Below are 18,851 nucleotides of genomic sequence, written 5' to 3' on the forward strand. Positions count from 1 at the left end.
GCATAATAAGTGAAAAACACGACAAACAAAACTTTGGTTTGTGTTTGCGTATGTACAGAGCCTCCTTGAGTTTAAGAGAGAGGGAAGTGTTAGCAGTATCTAGGATAGTGAAACAAGAGCGGATGTAGTTAGATTTGCAGTTAGGGTTTTGTGAGTGTTTGTAGACGTGTGAGTTTTTGTCAGTGGAGGTGTGTTCTTTGATCCTTGTGGCGAGATGTCGGGTGGTTTCACCAATATAACAGGAATTACATCCTGAGCAAGTAAATTTACATACCACGAGGGATTTAAGATCACTAGGTCTAAAAATTTTTGATTTTGTGGGAAGTGAACACTAGCTTTATGTTGATATCACTATAAATTGAGAACAGATAAATGCAAAATAATCTATCTTCTGAAAATGAGGTGACAATCATCATTAACTATGTAAATAAATATCTGGATATTTCCTTAGATGAAACGATTTCGTGCGATAGTCACATAAATGCCTTGCTATATAAAGCCGCGTTCCGGGACTTAGTCCATGATCTAAAAATGGCACATGTGTCGAGTTTGCTGTTTTTAAGTGACTTGTTCGACCTATTCTACTGTTTTGTGGATCATCGTCATCATATGCTGAAAGTTTGAGGAAATCTAGATGGTGACATTGAAAGATATTTAATAACACTTTACAAATTTTTTTTCTGGTGCCATGAAATTGGTCCAAAACATGATTTAGATTTTTTTGGATCAACAAAAAGTTGGCGATATAAACTCGGTTTGGTAGCTAGCCATTTTGAAAAATCTTTGTTGCTATTGCAACGGTTAATTGCCAGGGAGGTTTTAAGTGGTTTTTAGCTGCAAATATATTTATATAATTTTTGGTCTTCTATAGGCAAAAATTTGGACGCCTAATTTGCATGTGCAAAATGTAACCACTTCAAGAAATTGTATAGAGCAGCCTTAAAATTAGTGATCTCACATTCATTAAATACGAGCGAGAAAGCCCTTTTAACATATATAATTATCTATTATTTTATGTGTATTATAAGCACATTAAAGTTTACAATTGTGAGTATAATTATTGATATTAATTACACGATATAACTAAATGTCAATAGTATATAAATTCTAAAATGATTTTCTACCATGCACCATGAACCATCTATAAAACTATAAAGTGAGTTAAAATATACATGCATCGGTAAACACTATAAGGACTGCTACATGAGCTCGGTTAGATGAAGCGTGAGATGTTTTAATTTTAAGGTATTGAAATAAGTCTTTATTAATAAACAAAATAAACAAAACAAGCAAATGATGTGGGATGATGATCACATATTACCATCAGAATCGTGTAATTTACTCATATCACAACCCATACCCTCCATAAAGTATGCGCTACTTCAAAGTTATTTCACACTTCTTTAAATCTTCGTTAGGCGCGCCATGTAAACAGCCCCTAAGCAACTTTGTATTGAAATTTAATTATTGCTACATTCACTACTGTTTTTAACTTTACAATCCTAGTTGGTTGAGAAATTTTGGCGTCAAATAGCTCGGAAAATATTGTCGAGAATTAAGTCAATTTTAACCAGAATTATCATCTTTATACGATAATATTGTATTAGGTTTTTAAAACTGAACTGATAATGTTGTTACAAAATGTCCTTCCACATTTTTTGCAATATTATATAGTGTTCACGCCAATTATAGCGAACAAGGTCCCCTCTGTAAAGACAATCCATATCGACAGAGATGTTCATCGCTTGTGAGAACTAAATTCAACAAACGTCGCCAATTTTGTGTCACTTTCTACATTTCCAGAAATTCAGCATAATTCCAGGATTTCGCAATCAAAGCTGGCTGCCTTGGCATGATAGAATTACATAAGGCACGATACAAAATTTGAAATTAGAGCAACTTCTATCTTACATATTGCAGTTGCGGACTTCGATTTAAGACGGGCAGAAACTGAATAGTTTTATGAAAATTTTTTCATAATTTTATATTACCTTTAACAGGTGCCCCAGTAATGTCATTTGAGCAATTAACCATTACACACTTGCAATATATTGTTTAGTTGCTGAAATGACATTACTGGGGAACCTGTTAAAGGTAATACAAGGTAATATAAACTGGGAAATACATGTATTCTTCCCGTCTTAAATCGAGGTTCGTAACTGCAATATATAAGATAGAAGTTGTTTTAATTTCAAATTTTGTCTCGTGCCTTATATAATTCTATTATATAATAACAAGGCAGCCATATTTGATTGCGAAATACTGGCATTACTATGAACGTTTATGGTAATTAACGTCCTGAATTTCTGGTTATGAATTATATCTGTCTTCATGGGAAGCCAAAACAGAATCTGGGTCATTTGTTCGTTTAGTTTTTTTTTTACTATTTCAATCACTGACAGAACAACATTCAGTTCAATATTTCATCAACACTTACAGTGGGATTTGCATTGCAAGAAGTCCATCAGAGATCTTGATTTTGGGATACTTTTATCATGCAGTGCTATGACTCAATATTCTTACTTATATTACGACTACATTAAGACATTGGAAAGAAATGTTAAAGGAATGCAATATTATATAGGAACGCACTTTAGGTAAAGTACGAAAAAAAGTGCTTACAGTAATTGCAAGATTGACCAACAATGGCGGAAGTCCAAGTGCTCGGTGATCGGCTACTCTACGCTCAACCCAGGTATGATATCGTGAATTAACGATGTACATCGCGATGAAGACATCATTGGACTGATGCAGACTAGCTGTGCCTTTGAGCTTATGGAAGTCTTGTGGCCAAACACAATTACTTTCAAAAACGTTTTCCTGGTTTTGTCAGTGGTCGTCGTTCAAGCTTGTGAGCGAAACTTTCCCGGCAGATTGGACAACGGGTACTGAAGAAAAACAAGTCATACCACATTATACGTCATTTACGGGCTATGAATTCCGGATGTGAACATGACCAAAGAAATTTATTTCTTCATTTAAAACAATCAGAAATTTTAGGAGTTTTTTTGTAAAACGTTTAATTGAATTCCTAACATTTCATTTACCAAGTTACAGTAAAACAAAACAAATAGGCTTTCGCACAACTCTACCCGCTGTTAAAGGAGAATGTTATTAATACGTACATTCCACTTCTGATCATTTGAGTTGCACATTCTTTGTGTACTTTATGAGAACACGGCAGAATCTGACATCCTGTGAAGGCGTCCTAAAGAAAACGTCCCCCAAATTGTTTATGATCCATTAAATAAAACATAAAGCTTAGTCACACGTCACTTATTGCAATGTATTACATGTAGGAACTAATTATAACATTGGTTCTCCTTGAATGCGAGAATTTAAAGTGAAAAACGGAAACTTAACCAAGAAATAAAATGTGGCAGTGAGAAACCTAACCAAGCAAATAAATTATTCTGCCGTACCTCCAAACATATGCAACATTCATCATGAGCAGATCCTTCACGACATTTATGATTTCCTCGAAGTTGGACATCCAGACACACACCACAAACATCACAATGGAAAGATCGATCACCATGAATTCTAAAATGGAACAACAACGGTGGAATTAATTATCTGTAGTGAGAAACACTGCATGTGGCTTAAGTATTTGTTTCCAACCATTGTTCCATTTGCTAACCTCTTGTAAAGCAAAGCAGAAATTTACTGATTCAACAAAATTCTGATTTAAAGAATTCCTACCTGCAGATTCCACATTTTTCACAATGATAAGGATGGTCATCTTTACCAGTTAAGTGCAAACACAAACCGCAGAAATAATTGGCAAATTTTGCATTGCAGTTACAGCAAAACTCTCCAAACTAGAAAATGAAATTGTAGGATTATACATACAAGGAATAGTGGGGTTAAAACATAGAACAAATGCAACATAATTCGCCCAAAGGTTTCCTTACTGGTTGCTCTTCGTTACAATAAACGCACTTCACCATCTTTGTGTCACGTGACTTAAGCTTTTTTTTTCCACAAGTACTTTGGTTGTTATGGCAACGATGACATGGCCAAAATTTATCACAACACTCAAATTTCACGTAACAGTGTCGTTTATAATGACTGCAAAGCGAATTATCATCCTGGTCAAGAGCCTGGTGGTTGTGAGAGGTCTTGGGTTTGCGAGAATTAAAGCCGATGTTACTTTTTGTATAACGACGTTTGGGTTTGGAAAGTTTTAAACCATTGCTACCAAATGTTTGAAGGTTTCGGCTGTTGTTTGGTAGTGATTGGTTTGTTTTTATCAACGGGTTTGCTGTCATTCTTCTCCTCTCGTCTGTCTCGTCTCGGTTTTAAACAGTAAAGGGGATATTAGCAATAATGTGAAACTTTATTTCAATTCGACTTAAAGTTATTTAGCAGCAAAAGATTGACGTTCATACATAGATATAGCGCTTTCTGCTACAATGCAACGATGGAATTGATAGGTTGTTATATGGAAATCTTACTCCAATTCTGGCGCCACAGAGCACAAGAATTGCGGAATCCAAATTATCCAATATATTTCAATTTGTTCTCTATTTCAAGTTTCTAAGTCTGAAATTGAGGCAATCGAGTAGAATTGGGAATGACGTTAAGCGGTATCTTTCTTTTCTCCTCAACTTTAGGGCCTTAATTCACTGTTAAAGTTACTTTTAGATAAAGCAGATTCCGCGCCATGTAACGTAATTCAGGAATCCGAATTCGAAATGCAATCATGTGCAGAATCCGGAATCCCAACTTTTCAATATGCAAGTTGTAATCCAGAGTCCAAGGGTGGAAACTGAAATTCCACGTAGTATGATCTGGAATCCAAACAATGAGATATAATACCACCTGGATTACCTTAAATTATGCGATACAGTAGATTGTATGAGTACAAAAGGAATACAAAAAACTTACAGGAAATAGCACCATCAGGAACGACCACGTCAGTAACTTTACTGGACGAAAATCCTGTTGCAATTGATTTGAGTTCTTGCTGTTCATGCGCTGCGGGTTGATTTTCATTTCGAGATCTAAAAGGAACTTTGGCAGTGGAGGAAGTATTTGAGTTTTTCAGAGAGGTTGGAAAAGCAGCCATGTTGCTGCCTAATGGTTTTCTTGTTGCTGGATCTCCGGCATTACCTCCTGCGGTTGGAATTGGGATCTCTCCATTAAAGATGCTCATATTTAAATATCTCGATGTGCTCCGACCAGCTTGGCGGACTTTTGGACTTGGAACTTGCCGAAGTAGACTATAATCTCCAAGAAGGAATAGATCAATCGTGTGCAGAAGATCATATCGGATAATGGATTTGAAAAAAACACAAAGATTACTTAAATCTTCAGCGTTTATAGCCCATTTTTCATCAAGTTTGAAGAATACATCAGAAGCATTTGAAACGTTCTCAATCGAGAAATTCTGACTTGCCCAGTCTTTGAGTTTTATAACTTCAGAAGAAAGAAGAATTTGAGACAGAGTGAGCAACAATATCTTGTAGTTGTTGTATAACATCGTAGCTACGGATGTTGATGGCTTATTACTCAGGGATATGACCTTTCTTCCATTGGAATCATCTTGTTGAACTGAGAATGAGAGATCTTCATCATTTTGGAGGGTCGGATTGCTTTGAACTTCAGATGAAATTTCCACGACACCTTTTCCACTTTCAATTTGCACCAATTGCAAATTTTGCGATGCTGTCTGAACAAATGATGTCGAGGCCGCCACGTTGATTGCTTTAGCTTCATTTCTCTGTCTACTGCTTGTCTCCCCTCGAAGTTGTTTTTGTGTTGCTGTATTTTCACCATTTCGGAATTCGTTCGCATTAGAATTAAAACAAGAATTTACATTGAAAGGTTGCTTTGAACGAACTCCTTGTGATGTTGGGAATATTTGCTGAAAATGTTTTGCTCTTTTTTCTTCGATTTCTTTGGCACTTTCTTTAAAAAGTAGTTCCCCAAGATCAGCCAAAACCTTTTGATATTCGGTAAATACAGTTTCTTCTCCGGATCCCTGACTGGGAATCTTGTTGTTCAACGCCCTTGCTTTCGTTTCCAAGCCCTCATCTTTGCCTTTCGATGATTTGAATTCGTCAAGTGTTTTTGAGTTCACACCTTCTGTCGTGGGCAATCCCTTTTTAAGATGAGCCAAAACCTCTTTGTTTTTTGTAGATACAATTTCCTCTCCTTGACTGGGAATCTTTTTGCTCAACACACTTTCTTCGGTTTCCATGTTCTCATGCTGTGCATCGTCGAGTATTTTTGCTCTTTCCAAATCTTCATCCAAAAAGGTATTTTCACGACCAGCATATTTGTGCAAAGGCGTGGCATTTTCTTCGTTTGCCGATTTAAGATACTTTTGGAACAAATCTAAGGAAATAAAAGTCTTTTTGTTTCAATATTGTGGAAGAGGTATAGGTGAATTAAACTCCATGTCGGTATGGAATAAAGATGAAAGTTATCCACAAATCTTACGAATTTCATCAATGAAATATTATGATGTTTTTCCTAGCAGTGGTGAAATTGATGTCGAGATCTGATCAAATCAAAATCTTGTAAAATAAGCAATTGCTCTTGAAATTAGCCGCAACTAGCGCGATATTTGGAAGGGATACTAATTTAAATAAATTATATTCTGTTCTGCCCGACGGGTGAATATGCACCCACCCACCCCAATAATTATCGCACTAGTTTATCGTTTCTAGGGTTTTGTAAGCGAGGGTTTATGTGTCAATGTGTTTCAATTGAAATTATTTAACTAAACTTAAAAAAAACATTTACTTGTAAATAGGCTGTTAGGTGAACCTATATCAGGATGCTCAGTGGATTTTGATCCAGGTTCAATAGGTTCATCATTCTTTTCTTTTCCGCATGCTTTATTTCCATCAACATTCTGCAGTTTGTTCTCTTTTTCAGGGTTCTCGTATTCTGTTGTTTCCCAGATTTTAAATCAAATGCCTTTATTAAATCGTTTATGTCATTGGTTACGTCGTTTGAACTGGTCTCAAGCAAAGGAGAAATATTTTCCGAAGAGCTCAAACTTTCTATCTCTTGTTGCTGTGGTTGCCTGTTTTCGATACTGGCGTCCTGAAAGCCTTCGCTAGTTAGAAAATTTGAAAGCTTGTTCATTTTTTCTTCTGTGAGGATTCCTCCCCCTCCATTGTAGTGAAATAATTCTTCCAAAACGTTTAGAGTTATCTCACTTGGCGATTTAACCATCTGTTCAACTCTATCCGTTAAATTCATAATCTCTTGGAACATTGGTTTTGTTTGAGAAAAAATATTTAGTATTTCATTTACGAGGATTTGATCATCATTTCTTTCACTTTCAGCCAATCGATTTAATTTTTTGCACGAAACATACTGTACAGCGCGATATAAACATTGTGTAAGTTTCAAAATGAGTTCACATTGATTTCTGGAGTCTTTGTCGGACGCCATGATATCAGGTAGTGTTGGAAACCTGAAAAAAAATATTAGTATCAGAAGCGTGGAACAATAAAGCAATTATAATAGGGTCAAATGACCATGCCGCTAAACTCGAATCCGGAAATAATGCTCACTGATACAAGTTCACCTTTCTTAATATCTGGTAAAGTACGCAGAGAGCGCTGACAGTCGTTGTTACAGCCGTCACTTCCGGCGGACGTACTTCCGGGTTATGAGCTTTTTAAGGCCCGTTTGTGAAGCACGCGGTAAGGATTGACATTTTCGAAGGCCTTTTGTCATAGTTAGTTTATCTATAACGTTTTTTCGCCAGACACCAGAGAGCCATCCCAGATATTTCACCGTTATGAAAATGAGAGTGAACGTGTTGAAACTCGAAGCCCCATAACCAGTTGACAGCCTTGGGGCTGGCATAGTGAAATATCTGTGCAGCGACTGAAAACAGCTAGAAATTGCGTTATGGAACCCCAGACATATCGGACAATGACAGAGTCAACCAGCCAAAACAGTCCTGTCTTGGACAAGAAAAACAAAAATACAAATACGATTGAAATTATCCACGAAAGCACCGACAAACATCAAAAGAGTCCAGAAGAAGTAACGGAGTATCGTCGAAGCACTAGAGAGAGAACACTAAGCCAAAAAGGTAAAGAATACCTCTTAAATCTGAAGAGAAATATATTCAAACAAACAACGCGTTGTCTAGTCGATAAATTGGCTTCGATTAAAACACAAGTAAGCACGCTAGAAGAGACACAGACTAGAGACGAAATTGATCAACTAGAGACTCTAGTTAAATAATTCAATCGAGGCTTAGACGAATTATTAAAACTGCTCGAACCTGAACAGCGTGAAAGTTATATAACAGAATGTCAAACCGTTTTAAACGACTGGCAAAATGTGAAAGCTTCGTTAGTCCTAAATATGCAAAAATATGAAATCGACAATATCCGGGCGCCTAATCCCCGGTCGTCATTACCGGAAGACAGAAAATCAACAACTTCCTCTGTTCGTACTACCTCTTCTATCCAAGAGAAAAGGCTAGAAGCCCGTGCTAAAGTAGCCGCGCTCCGAAGTAAAATGGTAGTAGAAGAGGAAATAATAGAACAAAAACTTACACCGAAGGTTTTTGAAGGTGACGAAATGGAATTTTTGCGTTGGGAATCTTTCTTGATGCCCTAGTTGCCTCGAACACCCATGATTCCAAGACCATGTTGCATTATCTATGCCAATTTCTGAAAGGAGAACCACTGAAGATGGTAGAACATTATCAGGACTTGCACCATGATGCGGATACTGCTTATCGTCGAGCCCGAGAAGAGCTGAAATACCGGTATGGCAATGCCAGCATTCTCACCGCGATTATCGACAAGAGGCTAACGAATTGGCCTAAAATTGGGAGAGACTACAACCGAGAACTTCTGCATTTTAGCGACTTCCTAAACCAAGTTGAGGTGGTCATGAGTAAGTACACCGCCCTAAAGTGCTTCGATTGTTCCAGAGAAATTGTGAAGTTGACAGAAAAACTACCTGGATGGGCACAGAACGAATGGAAACGGAAGGTGTGGAAATACAAACAGACCAACGGCGAGGAAAGTTTATATATATATATATATATATATATATATATATATATATATATATATATATATATATATATATATATACTGTTTTGTTTATAAAATGAGCTAAAAACTTTCTAAACATGGCTTTTATTTATGTCTGATTTATGTAACAGATATCTGTTAAAGTGCACTTTTTCAGAAAAGTCACTCCTAATTTGAAACATCAAACATTAGACCTCTTCATCACTTTTATCCACATCTTGACTCAAAAAAATCTGATGTATTAAATGAGAACAATGTTCTTGAATGATCCCATCTAATTTGCATACCAAAAGGTTTCAAATTCCTCGAATGCTTTAAAGCCCGCCGCACACGAGAGCTATCAGCTGAACGACCTCGCGAGGCAGTTAGCGCAGCCTGAAAACCATCCGCACACGTGAGAAACTTGTCTCTCGAGGCGAATTTTCTCACGAAAACTACCCACACACGACGGGGGTAACTTGCTGAGCTAACAACAACGTCCGGAGGTGACGCCGGGAGGTCTTTATCTCAGCTAATACTGTGCTCAAACATTTAATGCAAATAACTTTATTCACAGGCAATATACTGTGTTTTGCGCTTATTAACAATTATTAACCGTGGTCATCAATGCATCTATGTCCTGATTATTACTTTACTTTTTTTACCTTTCGTTTCACATCAGTCTAGAATGTAAAAAATCCGGCCCATGCATGATGAAATTGTGCAACTAATTCAACTAAATAAATACAGCAAGCAAATCTTCGGAAATTTTCCTATACTAAATATCGGACGAGAAGAAGAATAATGAGAAGGAAAATGCGTGGTTTATCATGTGATTATTAATATAAATTTTGAAATTACGCAGAATGTCACATGAAACAAATGCGTAAACATATATAAAGTACTTTTGGCCCCCTTGTCCTTCGCCTTCGTCTCCACGCAATAATTTAGACACACAATGTGTCGACTTCGTGTCGGTAAATATTCCAGAATAATCACCTCGCCTTTGGCGAATAATTGTTAAATATACCGCAGGAACCATAGCATACAAATAAATCAGTTGGGCAATGGACGAATTTACATGAACTGAATTGTAATGTTCTTCGTTAATACTTTTAATTTTCTTACCTTTTTTGTTTATTCCTTTTTTCTTAACTTGTCCCTGCATGTAGCGATATGATGTTCATTTTTTCGAAAATCGAAATCCCGTAATTTGCAGGGGACTCGGCTGTAACACACGGAATATGATAGTGTGGATATCTATATAGCCTACATGAATATATTATTGCGAAACGGACTATATCCTTGTATATAAGTGATAAGTAATAAGTTTTCCTTATTTAGTAAAGCCTTTCAATTTTTTTTCAATAGGTACATTTGTGGGACATTTGTACTGTAGGGTCTGGTTATTCGAAAGGCGTTTAACTTAAACGGTAGACAAGTTCAAAATGGAAAACAAAATTATGGATTTATTGAACAACCGGGTTGAAATATTTTGTTGCAGATAGTTTAATTTTCGGTGGAAGTACAAATTAAACGCATAAGATGCAAGTTCAGTCATTCACAAGATCTATAAGAGTATTTTTAAACTTTGGCTTATCCACCGTTTAAGCTTTTCGAACAACGCTTTTCGAACAACCGGCCCCAGCTATTTAAGAAATTTATCCATAAAAAAGTATAGGCTATCTTTAAAACCAGGAACGGGGAATCGAAATAGGGAACGTGGAAGGAAACGAGGAATGATAAAAAAAGGGAATGGGAGAAGCCGGAATCTTTAAAACAAAGAATGAGAAAAGCCGGAATCTTTAAAACCAGGAATGAGAAAAGCCGGAATCTTTAAAACCAGGAATGAGAAAAGCCGGAATCTTTAAAACCAGGAATGAGAAAAGTCAGAATCTTTAAAACCAGGAATGAGAAAAGCCGGAATCTTTAAAACAAGGAATGAGAAAAGCCGGAATCTTTAAAACCAGGAATGAGAAAAGCCGGAATCTTTAAAACCAGGAATGGGAAAAGCCGGAATCTTTAAAACCAGGAATGAGAAAAGCCGGAATCTTTAAAACCAGGAATGGGAAAAGCCGGAATCTTTAAAACCAGGAATGGGAAAAGCCGGAATCTTTAAAACCAGGAATGAGAAAAGCCGGAATCTTTAAAACCAGGAATGGGAAAAGCCGGAATCTTTAAAACCAGGAATGGAAAAAGCCGGAATCTTTAAAACCAGGAATGAGAAAAGCCGGAATCTTTAAAACCAGGAATGGGAAAAGCCGGAATCTTTAAAACCAGGAATGAGAAAAGCCGGAATCTTTAAAACCAGGAATGGGAAAAGCCGGAATCTTTAAAACCAGGAATGAGAAAAGCCGGAATCTTTAAAACCAGGAATGAGAAAAGCCGGAATCTTTAAAACCAGGAATGAGAAAAGTCAGAATCTTTAAAACCAGGAATGAGAAAAGTCAGAATCTTTAAAACCAGGAATGAGAAAAGCCAGAACAGTAAACATGTTGCAATGTCTGCAAATTTAAGTAGTTTAATCATTATAGATAAGTCCTCCCATGCTATATAATTCACCATCCATCAAGATTCTAATCGCTCTCGAACATTGTAATTCCTCTCTATTTATAAAATAAAATCAATATATGGTATATTACTTTTTTACCAATTACTAACTTCAGTGCAGTCTCCCATTAATTTGGTTTTGAAATAGTCATTCATTTTTTTGACCTGGTGGCTTCTGGCAGTGTTTTGTATTATTAGTATTTGAATTTGAACCTTTAGTTAAGGCTGGTTATTACGGGATCAAATGTGGTATAGAAACTAGACAAAATGTAAACACAAATTCCGAATTGGCAAGATATCTTGAGAATCAATATTTGAATCAAACAAGACACAGCTTGAAACGGTATATTTTCCACTTTATTTCGAAGTCATCTTCAGAGTTCAGACAGAATGAAATACAATACTTCACAACACACACACATATATATTCAACGTAGAGCTAGAGCATCAATTTATCGGAAGTCAGATGAATCCAAGCGAAGCGAAAAGCTCTTGTTTGGTTTAAATATTGATTCTCAAGACAAGATGTCTTGTCTCTTCGGTGTTTGTTTTTTACTTTAGTTCTTTAAATTGTCGGCGGTCGTGGTTCTTAGACAAAACCTTTCTCGGGTCAAGCTTCCGTTCGGAGAGTTTAACTGAATTTTTCAATGCTGTAAAAGCCAATCAATGTCCTTAATTTCGATTCTTTTAAATATGCGTATATCGATATATTCGTTGTTTTTAGAGATTAACCGCATACAAGGGTCGGTATACTGAAGGGTGAGCATTGCAATCTCAGATGTCTACGAATTTAAGTAGTTGAAAAGGTAACATATACATATGATGATCGCAATTTCGAAAATCAGATGAGGACAGTAGGGCTTACCAAGAAAATCTAAGCACTCCTCATGATAGACCTAAATCTTCTGGATCTGAATATTGCAAGTCATATGGCAAAAAAACGTTTAAGGTGTATAGGAGCGTATTCCGACTTCTGCTATTGACAGTATTGTGCTATTGTTGCCCTACTTGCTATTCATGTCAATACAATTTTCCGACAGGAAACCTAAAAACCGAATTTGGTCCTCTCTGAAAAAAATAATACAGAACACACGCGGGGTAATATTATTCTTTTAGGTTTAATTAATTCGCCAGTAAATTAGAATAACATATATGTTTATACAAATAACAAATTACCAAACAGACGACTGGCAGGAGTTAGATGCAGGACTGATGTCCCAGTTGCCATCCCACCCCAATACATGCATCAATACAATACATCAATACAATACACTTTTCCCAACATGTTTATCTGCAACCTGTTAATCATGCAGGTGCTTCCCCAATTATTTTTGCTCGGAAAATGCTTTTTATTAAAGCATTGCATGGGACAAGTATATATAGCTAATATAGGCACGCGATATTATTATTGAATCAAATGTAAGAGACATCGATTTAATTTTGAGCAATTTTATCTTTGAAGCGCTGTGATTTTTGTTAAATCCGTGCCTAAAATTAATTCATAACAAAATTGATAATCGAAAATTATACTAATTGCGCACATAACAAATTTGGTGCGTGTACATTATATGCATGGTAACAATATAGACATTAACACACAGTCATGCACTAATGACACTGTATTATAAGAAGAACTAGTACAAACGCCTCAAAGCTGACCATTAAACCTCCATTTAGATATCAATCTTTTTGTATTTGTATGTGTTTGCCTTTAGAAACACTTTCACGATCAATTTGCCTTTAGCAACATGATCAAAGATTAACTGAGTAAAGAATACATTGGTCATATGATTGTGACATCGTAATTCCATGGAAAGGCGGAAAAGCCACGTAGCTACATGCATGCAGTACAACACATAATTATAAGCCTGGTTTCTATACAACACCGACCTGTCGCATTGTTTTTCAGGAAAACGTTTTGCAGAAAATTACATAATGACATTTTTATCAGATTTTGACATCTATCTTGTGAGTTACAACATAGCTTTCGTGAAAGGCGTTCATGTTATATAATTATATTTAGTTATTGCAGCTAGTGCAACAATTGTCTCAAGACGATAGTCTGATGTATAATCTTTTTAGACTTCGCAAAACCATTTGATAAAGTTTCAATTTGCATCATATTCGTAAACTACATTGTTTATGGCAGCTTATAAAAGAACGTATTGTCATTGTTGAAGAAAAGTTTAAGTGGAAGGTTGTTACCCCAGGGAGTATTTTAGGATAACTGCTGTTCGTTATTAATGATATTCGGTTCCTGCATCAGGTCTAAAACAGAAATCCTCGCAGACAGTGTCTCATTCCGAAAGGTTGTAAGTCGAGCAGATTGCATTCCTAATGTTTCAGCACATAGACGTAGAGTATGGGGGGCTGAGGGGCTGGAGCCCCCCGAGAAATCTTACTGAGGGGGCTGAGCCCCCCTAGAAATTTTCCAGAAAGTAATAATTGCATCAGAGCAATGTTGAATCTTTCAAAAGGCATCTTTATATACACATGAAACGGTATTATTACAGTGAATATAGCAACGAAATTACAGATTTGGAGCTAACAGTTAAGAAAGAGATCCCCCAACTTATTAAGGATTAAGGAATCCTTAAGGTTAATATTAAGGAATATTAAGGTTTAATCAAACAACGGGAAATATTAGAGCAATTTTGTGTCTTATTAACTGTGGCAGTTAATAGTTTTTTTCACAAATGTATATTTCATATTGAATTATAAGCATATAGTAGTTATAACAATTAAGTACATTGATATTAATTAAATACATTGAACGATTACTAAATGTGCAAATTATATCATTTGCTTAACATTTTCTACAACTATAATTAAAACTACTTAAAATCCTTGCCACTGATATGACGACAAACTGAATGGATAAAAGTATACTGAAAGTATACCAGTCTTTGAAAAATAAAATCAGAAAAGGTGACCTAGTTCCAGAAACGCAAAACAGAGCCAGAGAAAAAACTTTATGGGAGGCGCTCCCAACTGAACTCGTGACTTTAAGATCATGAAATATTTTAAAAGACTGGCCGTTAAAAAGTATCTTGGTTAAAAAATGTGGTTTCCAATGAAAATGAGTGGCTACTGGAGCTCCGAAATCATAATATAGACTTCTTTTCATATTGGTATAGTTTTCGTATGCATGCAGTGTATCACCAGATCAGTGCTCTGGACTCATGTAAATAAATTTTGTATAACTTTTTTCCTTTAAATTCATTCATATAGAACTGACAGAACAAACACATTGGTTATATATCTAGAAAATATCTATCAATAGTCAATTAATGATGAATATAAGATACAGTTGAGATATGAAGTACACGTTAAATGACAGTAATTGTGAGAATGGCCAGCAAGGTAAGAAATTCAAGTGCTCGTTGACCTGCTGCTCTACGTTCAACGCAGATATGGTATCGTATTCAACATCCAGTTTGATGACGATATCATTATAGGCTCAGTGGCGAATCTAGCGGTAGTCAGTTAAAATTACACAGCTAAATTTTAAATTCACAAAACACAAGAATAACAATGTTATTGGTGATGGATTTCTAAAGAATATTTTTAAATAAAAATTGACTTTTATAAAATAAAAATTAATAAAAATTGCGATTTTACTAAAGCTTTAGTAATATATTCAGACTATCCCTAGTTCCGCCACTGACTGAGATGATCGCAGACCTGTGCAAGCCGCGTCGAGCTTATGAAAGTCTTGCGGCCAAACACAATTACTATCAAAAACGTTTTCCTGGTTTTGTCAGTGGTCGTCGTTCAAGCTTGTGAGCGAAACTTTCCCGGCAAATTGGACAACGGGTACTAGATAAAAACAAGTTAGTATATATAAATTGTTTCGAGGGCAATTTTAATACAAATGGGTATGACAAACCCCGCCCGCTTTTAAGGCCTAATTTTAGGATTTTCTCGACTTCCCGCTCTGTCATCGCTAAAGTCTGGCTCAAAAATCCAGAGAATGCTAATACGGTACTTACATTCCACTTCTGATCATTTGAGTTGCACATTCTTTGTGTACTTTATGAGAACACGGCAGAATCTGACATCCTGTGAAGGCGTCCTAAAGAAAACGTCCCGCAAATTGTTTATAATCCATTAAATAAAACATAAAGCTTCGTCATTGTCATAAATAGTGTATATATGTGAAGTTCTTGAATGTGAGAACTGAGAATGTGGCGGTGAAAAACACGAAGCAAATAATTTATTCTGCCATACCTCCAAACATATGCAACATTCATCATGAGCAGATCCTTCACGACATTTATGATTTCCACGAAGTTGTACATCCAGACACACACCACAAACATCGCAATGAAAAGATCGATCACCATGAATTCTAAAATAGAACAACAACAGCGCAATTAACAATCTTTGTTATTTATAACAGGAGAAACTAACGCTATCTTAAGTATTCGAAGTCGTTTCTAACCATTGTTCCGTACTGCTAACTCTTGTTAAGCAAAGTAGAATTTTACTGATTCCACAAAATTCTCATTTACACAATTCCTACCTGCAGATTCCACATTTTTCACAATGATAAGGATGGTCATCTTTACCAGTTAAGTGCAAACATAAACCACAGAAATAATTGGCAAATTTTGCATTGCAGTTACAGCAAAACTCTCCAAACTAGAACATGAAATGAAAAAGATTAAAACACAGAACAGATCCGACATAATTCGCACAAAAGTTTCCTTACTGGTTGCTCTTTGTTACAATAAACGCACTTCACCATCTTTGTGTCACGTGACTTAAGTTTCTTTCTTCCACAAGTACTTTGGTTGTTATGGCAACGATGACATGGCCAAAATTTATCACAACACTCAAATTTCACGTAACAGTGTCGTTTATAATGACTGCAGAGCCAATTATCATCCTGGTCAAGAGCCTGGTGGTTGCGAGAGGTGTCGGGGTTGCGAGAATTGAAGCCGTTGTTACTCTCTTTATCACGACGTTGGGGTTTGGAGTGTTTTAAACCATTGCTACCAAATGTTTGAAGGTTTCGGCTGTTGTTTGGTAGTGATTGGTTTGTTTTTATCAACGGGTTTGCTGTCATTCTTCTCCTCTCGTCTGGTTTTAAACAATAAAAGGGATATTAGCAATAATGTGACACTTTTACTCAATTCAACTTAAAGTTATTTAGCAGCAAAAGATTGACGTTCATACATAGATATAGCGCTTTCTGCTACAATGCAACGATGGAATTGATAGGTTGTTATATGGAAATCTTACTCCAATTCTGGCGCCACAGAGCACAAGAATTGCGGAATCCAAATTATCCAATATATTTCAATTTGTTCTCTATTTCAAGTTTCTAAGTCTGAAATTGAGGCAATCGAGTAGAATTGGGAATGACGTTAAGCGGTATCTTTCTTTTCTCCTCAACTTTAGGGCCTTAATTCACTGTTAAAGTTACTTTTAAATAAAGCAGATTCTGCGCAATGTAACCTAATTCAGGAATCCGAAATGCAATCATGTGCAGAATCCGGAATCCCAACTTTGCAATACGCAAGTTGTAATCCAGAACTCAAGGGTGGAAACTGAAATTCCACATAGTATGATCTGGAATCCAAACAATGGGATATAATACCACCTGGTTTACCTTAGATTGTGCGATAGATTGTAGGAGTACAAAAGGAGTACAAAAAACTTACAGGAAATAGGACCATCAGGAACGACCACGTCAGTAACTTTACTGGACGAAAATCCTGTTGCAGTTGATTTGAGTTCTTGCTGTTCATGCGCTGCGGGTTGATTTTCATTTCGAGATCTAAAAGGCACTTTGGAATTGGAGGAAGTATTTTGGTTTTTCAGAGAGCTTGGAAAAGCAGCCATGTTGCTGCCTAATGGTTTTCTTGTTGCTTGATCTCCGGCATTACCTCCTGCGGTTGGAATTGGGATCTCTCCATTGAAGATGCTCACATTTAAATATCTTGATGTGCTCCGACCAGCTTGGCGAATTTTCGGGCCTGGAACTTGCCGAAGTAGACTATAATCACCAAGAAGGAATAGATCAATCATGTGCAGAAGATCATATCTGATGATGGATTTGAAAAAAACACAAAGATTACTTAAATCTTCGGCGTTTATAGCGCCTTTTTCATCAAGTTTGAAAAATACATCTGAAGCATTTGAAGCGTTCTCAATCGAGAAATTCTGACTTGCCCAATGTTTGAGTTTTATAACATCAGAAGAAAGAAGACCTTGAGCGAGAGTGAGCAACAATATCTTGTAGTTGTTGTATAATATCGCAGCCACGGATGTTGATGGCTTATTACTCAAAGATATGAACTCTCTTCCATTGGAATCATCTTGTTGAACTGAGAATGACAGATCTTCATCATTTTGGTGGCTCGAGTTGCTTTGAACTTCAGATGAAATTTCCACGACACCTTTTCCACTTTCAACTTGCGCCAAATTTTGCGATGCTGTCTGAACCCAATATGATGTCGACGCTCCCACGTTGATTGCTTTAGCTTCATTTCCCTCTCCGCTGCTTGTCTCCCCTCGATCGCGAAGTTGTTTTTGTGTTACTGGACTTTCATTTTCACCCTTTCGGGATTCGTTCGCATTAGAATCGAAGCAGCTTGCTTCAAGACGTTCGGAACGAGCTGGTGTTTTGTAGCTTGGCTTCGGATCATCTGATCTTTCATTGCTGACAATTAGACCTTGCGATGTTGGGAATATTTCATGAAAACGTTCTGTCCATCTTTCTGCGCTTTCTTTTGCATTTTTTTCAAAAAGTAGTTCACCAAGATCAGCCAAAACCTCCTGATGTTCGGTAAATACAATTTCCTCTCCTTGACTGGGAATCTTTTTGCTCAACGCACTTTCTTCGGTTTCCATTCCCTCGACCTGTGCTTCGTAAAGTATTTTTGCTCTTTTCAAATCTTCATCCAAAAAGGTATTTTCACGACCAGCATAATTGTGCAAAGGCTTGGCATTTTCTTCGCTTGGCGATTTAAGATACTTTTGTAACAAATCTAAGGAAACCAAAGTCTCTTCAAGTGATGCTTTCGCTTCGGAAAGACCATTTAAGAAATCGGAATTCACTTTTTGATCAACCGCATTTGAGAAAACTGATGCGCTTTTTTCTTGCCCATGTTTGGTTGAAGAATCGTCGAAACCAAAATCTAGATCGCCTTTAGAGAAATGAAGCTCTAGTTTGGTATTCCTTCTGGATAGTGATTCCCATGCGCTCAGTAACGAATCTTCAATACCGCGGAGAAAACCTCTGAAGAGATTCCATCGATTATTTTATCTGATTTGCCATGTTTGGTG

The 18,851-nt window shown here is 36.5% G+C and overlaps 3 protein-coding genes across 14 annotated transcripts in view; all 3 read right to left on the minus strand.

Annotated features, from left to right (window-relative positions):
- Positions 1-1,606: 1,606 nt before the first annotated feature.
- LOC114532079 (RING finger and CHY zinc finger domain-containing protein 1-like) lies at positions 1,607-5,120 on the minus strand. 2 transcript variants are annotated; one of them, XM_028553669.1, is made up of 7 exons: positions 4,891-5,078; positions 3,915-4,285; positions 3,703-3,821; positions 3,423-3,543; positions 3,126-3,208; positions 2,810-2,888; positions 1,607-1,637 (listed from the first exon to the last, which is right to left on the minus strand). In XM_028553669.1, the coding sequence occupies exons 1-7, from the start codon at positions 5,069-5,071 to the stop codon at positions 1,635-1,637; spliced, it is 957 nt and encodes a 318-aa protein (XP_028409470.1). In that variant the 5' UTR covers positions 5,072-5,078; the 3' UTR covers positions 1,607-1,634. The 2 variants fall into 2 exon arrangements, with proteins under 2 accessions (XP_028409470.1, XP_028409471.1); XM_028553670.1 differs by lacking the exon at positions 1,607-1,637 and adding an exon at positions 5,116-5,120 and having other exon boundaries at positions 2,381-2,888; positions 4,891-5,006.
- LOC114532039 lies at positions 5,112-7,413 on the minus strand. Its single transcript, XM_028553630.1, has 4 exons — positions 7,014-7,413; positions 6,754-6,900; positions 5,217-6,342; positions 5,112-5,118 (listed from the first exon to the last, which is right to left on the minus strand). Exons 1-4 carry the CDS (start codon positions 7,411-7,413, stop codon positions 5,112-5,114), a joined length of 1,680 nt encoding a protein of 559 aa, XP_028409431.1.
- A 6,748-nt stretch (positions 7,414-14,161) lies between these two features.
- LOC114532005 overlaps positions 14,162-18,851 on the minus strand; it is a 44,752-nt gene continuing 40,062 nt past the window's right edge. For 10 of the 11 annotated variants that reach the window (XM_028553599.1, XM_028553593.1, XM_028553601.1 and 7 more), the window contains 6 exons: positions 17,225-18,826; positions 16,270-16,640; positions 16,081-16,199; positions 15,786-15,906; positions 15,548-15,630; positions 14,162-15,374 (listed from right to left, as the gene is read on the minus strand). In XM_028553599.1, coding sequence (XP_028409400.1) covers positions 15,293-15,374; positions 15,548-15,630; positions 15,786-15,906; positions 16,081-16,199; positions 16,270-16,640; positions 17,225-18,826 — 2,378 coding nt within the window. In that variant the 3' untranslated portion in view covers positions 14,162-15,292. Of the gene's footprint in view, positions 15,375-15,543; positions 15,631-15,785; positions 15,907-16,080; positions 16,200-16,269; positions 16,641-17,224; positions 18,827-18,851 lie in introns of those variants that run through there. The other variant, XM_028553603.1, reaches the window with a different exon arrangement.

This window comes from Dendronephthya gigantea, unplaced genomic scaffold, assembly GCF_004324835.1.
Source record: "Dendronephthya gigantea isolate DGI-Jeju-01 unplaced genomic scaffold, DenGig_1.0 000077F, whole genome shotgun sequence".
Taxonomy (NCBI): Eukaryota; Metazoa; Cnidaria; class Anthozoa; order Malacalcyonacea; family Nephtheidae; genus Dendronephthya; species Dendronephthya gigantea.

Coding starts and splice junctions, on each gene's coding strand:
- LOC114532039 (XM_028553630.1), bottom strand. CDS start 7,413: ATGGCGTCCGACAAAGACTCCAGAAATCAATGTGAACTCATTTTGAAA. Junction 6,901..7,013: donor ACAGCAACAAGAGATAGAAA/GTTTGAGCTCTT, acceptor GGGAAACAACAG/AATACGAGAACCCTGAAAAA. Junction 6,343..6,753: donor ACCTAACAGCCTATTTACAA/GTAAATGTTTTT, acceptor TTATTTCCTTAG/ATTTGTTCCAAAAGTATCTT.
- LOC114532079 (XM_028553669.1), bottom strand. CDS start 5,071: ATGGCTGCTTTTCCAACCTCTCTGAAAAACTCAAATACTTCCTCCACT. Junction 4,286..4,890: donor TCCTGATGGTGCTATTTCCT/GTAAGTTTTTTG, acceptor GAGACGAGACAG/ACGAGAGGAGAAGAATGACA. Junction 3,822..3,914: donor ATTGTAACGAAGAGCAACCA/GTAAGGAAACCT, acceptor TTCATTTTCTAG/TTTGGAGAGTTTTGCTGTAA.